This window comes from Oryza sativa, chromosome 10 (assembly GCF_034140825.1).
Source record: "Oryza sativa Japonica Group chromosome 10, ASM3414082v1".
Classification (NCBI taxonomy): domain Eukaryota; kingdom Viridiplantae; phylum Streptophyta; class Magnoliopsida; order Poales; family Poaceae; genus Oryza; species Oryza sativa.
Genome location: NC_089044.1, coordinates 17739069 through 17742719, shown reverse-complemented (window position 1 = coordinate 17742719; position 3651 = coordinate 17739069). Strand labels below are relative to the sequence as shown.

Genomic DNA, 3651 nt, shown 5'->3' with positions numbered 1-3651 from the left:
GGAATATGGACCATGTTTTTGGAATTTCTAGGTAGAGAATATAATGATCCCATCATGTCTCATGATCCACATCCATATGTTGATACCTGCAATTGACTTTCTGAATAAGTGAACATTACCACATCCATATATACTCTTGATGTTCATTGCAGAACTAAACTGACAACATACTGTACATAGGTTGTCTACTCTATCTAGATGTGTCACATGCAAAGATTATGTTGATAACATTCATCCAAATCAATGTCCATCCTCTCAATTATGGGTGTGTTTGGGGAAGTTTTAGATTCTGAGAAGTTGCTGAAGATAATACATGCATCTAGGTGGCGACAATCTAGAGATGTCGAGGAAACCAACTTTTGGCTTATAGTTCATTTTCTGGATTTTACGACTACAATTTCCCAAAATATGGACAAAAAGCTATATATTCCTACATATAAGATCCGTAATCAGAAAAAAAAACAATATATGGATCCATATACATTATATATAGGGTAATTTTACCATGCTTAAGAAGGTAGCTATAAGTACATGTAAAATTTGGTACTTTAGGTGTAGTACTACTGAGTACTAAGTACCTCAAGTACCAAAGATTTTCATGTAAAATTTAGGTATCTCGATACCTCTTATATCACATAGCAGCATATATAGAGCAATAGTAATTAAGTAACAAAGTGATCAAAAATCAAAATGAATTGATATTAAGAAAACCATCCGTGAGCATGATCTCCATAAAACAAAAACTCTTGCTACCTGCATATGCACACAGCAAACACGCGTGATGTTTATATACTTGACCCCTCGATCGATCCCAAATATACAAGATTGGGTTATCTCGATTAAAAAACAAAACAACACTTTATTTTGCTTTTCTCGATTCGTTGTTTCTGCATTAATGAAGAATTAACTCGATTGATCGATCGTGTCTGACACAAGCATTGCTGCGAGAAGAATCAAAAAAAAAAGTTTTTGGAGCTTTTGTTCGATCCATTAACATATATGAAGCTGCATGGATGTGTGGATCACTATCTAGGCCGTGATGATCATGATCAAGCGAGGAGCCAAAAGTTCTTGTGCGTCTTGGTGTTGAGCAGGTAGCCGGCGTTCTGCCCCTTCTTCTGCACACTCACGCACACGCACTTGCTGTGTTCGATCAAGAACTCCGCCGTGCTGTCGTGCGCTCGGCTCGACCCGCTCGGGCTCCTCAACCTACAGGATCACAAGCACAACGATCGACCATGAGAGAATCGTCGTCATCAATGGCGCGGCGCGCGGCGTCGCGTGCACGTCGTGTTCCGTGTCGATGTGATGCGAGACGAGAAAACGATCGACGACGAGAGAATCAATCGTCATCAATGGCGGCGCGCGCACGTCGAGGATTTTTGTGAAGTGTGCGTGGGGGTACGTACCCGAGGAAGGAGGAGACGCGGCGGTGGCCGATGACGAGGAGCTCGACGCCGCGGCGCTGGGACTCGGCGAGGATGGTCTGGGCCTTGGCCTCGCGGCCCTCGGTGGCGGGCTCGACGCGCAGGGCGCGGACGCGGGCGCGCGGGTGCCGCGCCTTGCACGCGGCGCTCATCGTCTCCATGAAATCGGCGTCCCCCGCGGCGCCGGCGCCGAGGAGCGCCGTGAGCGGGGACCCGGCGCTCCCGCCGGAGCCGGTGCGCGACGGCCCGGCGCCGCCCGCGGAGTTGGGGGGCATGTTGATGTGGAGGAGCAGGATGGCGTCCCCCTCGGCGACGGCGTGCGAGAGCGCCCACTCCATCGCCGCCGTCGACTCGCGCCCCGGGTCGGCGATGATCATCACCAGCCTCGGCTTCCCCGGCGCCGCCGTCGGCCCGCCGCGGCCGAGGTCGATGAACGGGGCCATTGCTGCGGCCGGCCGACGTTGCCGCGCGCACGCAGCTTCGTCGCCGGCCTGCGCGCAGCTGGCGGACACACGACACGAGCCTAATGGGGGAGATCTACGCGCGTTTGTCAAGTTTGGGAGGGAGGAGGATGAAGAAGACGAGGAGAGGAGAGAGAGAGAGAGGGTGCATGGCGATTTGGCGGGAGACGCGGCCACGCGCGCTCGCTTGCAATATGGAGGGGATTCCTGATATGGTCATTGATATATGGGACTCATCATAGTTGGACTTATATGTTAGCCATCGCATCCCTCTAACTTTTAAATAAGAGGATCTCAATATACGCACGTACTTGTGAATATATCTTTAACATATATACTCGCTTCGACTGCAACGGTTTGGACGTCTTGTCTGCAGGCACATCACACTGACCCTGATCAGGCCACTGCCTTCTTTATTGTAGTATCATGACCTCGACGAGGATGTCGAGCTCAGATCTACAGCCTAGATCTAAGACCGCTGCCGTGAAAAATTGGCGAAGCATTGATACGTTGAGATTCGTGGGCATCACTGTTTGCTACAGATGATATCGTGACTACCCTTAGTCCCTTACATTAACTTCGTGCTTCTAGGTGAAAATTAGTTCTGAATATTGAGAATGGCCATAGTGACATTCTAGATATCACGACTTTTTTGGAGGTATTATATTGAATATCCATGTTAGCTTAACATTTTTGTTATCGGTGTTCTTATCAGATTGATTTCGATGGCTATGACGATGGATAACATCTAATTTATACCTTAATAATCACTTTATGGTTCGACGTGAGCCACCGACCTACCAAATGAGCCGTCATCCATGTTCCGTGTCGATCTTGTAAAACCAATATTGCTACCAAATGAGTTACTCTATATATTGCTCGATGTAAAACCAATGGTGAATTGTTTCTGTTTTTTGTTGAATTTTTTTATGGCTTGATAGAGAATTTTGATAAGCCATGATTTTTTTCCCATCTTTCATAATATGGTTAACCACCATTTTAATACTAATCGATTACGGAAAATTGGATCGGATCTTGCAGTTTGGCCCAATATATTTACACGGCCCAAGAAAAACAAGTATACGATCCAACATATCCTTTAATTAGGCCCAACTGTAACTAACCCCATCGGTTTCCCTCCCCCGCCCGCGGCCACGGATTGGCACCGCCACTGCGCGCGGCTCGCCGCGCTAGCTATCCCGCCCCCGCTATCTCGCGTACGCCGCCACGGCGAGCCACACGGACATGCACGCGTACACCTCCCCTTTTCTCTTTGTGCAAAATCGATCAGTTTGCTAACGTGAAGATTAAAAGTTTTTTTTAACTAAAGGAGCAGATCTCCCTCCATTTCGATTAAGAGAAATGAGAAAACTCAATTCATCCCTAAGGGAATATTCCATCATTTTTACATGTCACTTAAAAAGTCATTAAAAATTTTAAAAAACTTTAGTAGGATATATCAATATGTGATATGTTACTTCGCAAAATGCAAACTCAAATTCAACTTATACAAGTAGAAACAGAAATAACAAATTTAACTATGAATAGAACGCGTTATTCACGGTCAAATTTGTTTTTTCATTTCGAATTGTATAAATCGAATTTTAACACAAATTTCTGCGAAAAGATGCATCATTTATTGATCTATCTTGACAATTTTTTAAAAAGATTTTGATAATTTTTTGAACAACATGCACAAAACGAAAGGAGGGAAAAAAATCCACTTCCACATAATTGTAAAAGTGAAGATTACTACTAGAAAG

General features: G+C 45.6%; 1 protein-coding gene across 1 annotated transcript; it reads right to left on the bottom strand.

Annotated features, from left to right (window-relative positions):
- Positions 1-832: 832 nt before the first annotated feature.
- LOC4348827 (uncharacterized) lies at positions 833-1979 on the bottom strand. The gene is made up of 2 exons (NM_001425691.1): positions 1410-1979; positions 833-1209 (listed from the first exon to the last, which is right to left on the bottom strand). Exons 1-2 carry the CDS (start codon positions 1868-1870, stop codon positions 1050-1052), a joined length of 621 nt encoding a protein of 206 aa, NP_001412620.1. The 5' UTR covers positions 1871-1979; the 3' UTR covers positions 833-1049.
- Between the last annotated feature and the right edge of the window lie 1672 nt (positions 1980-3651).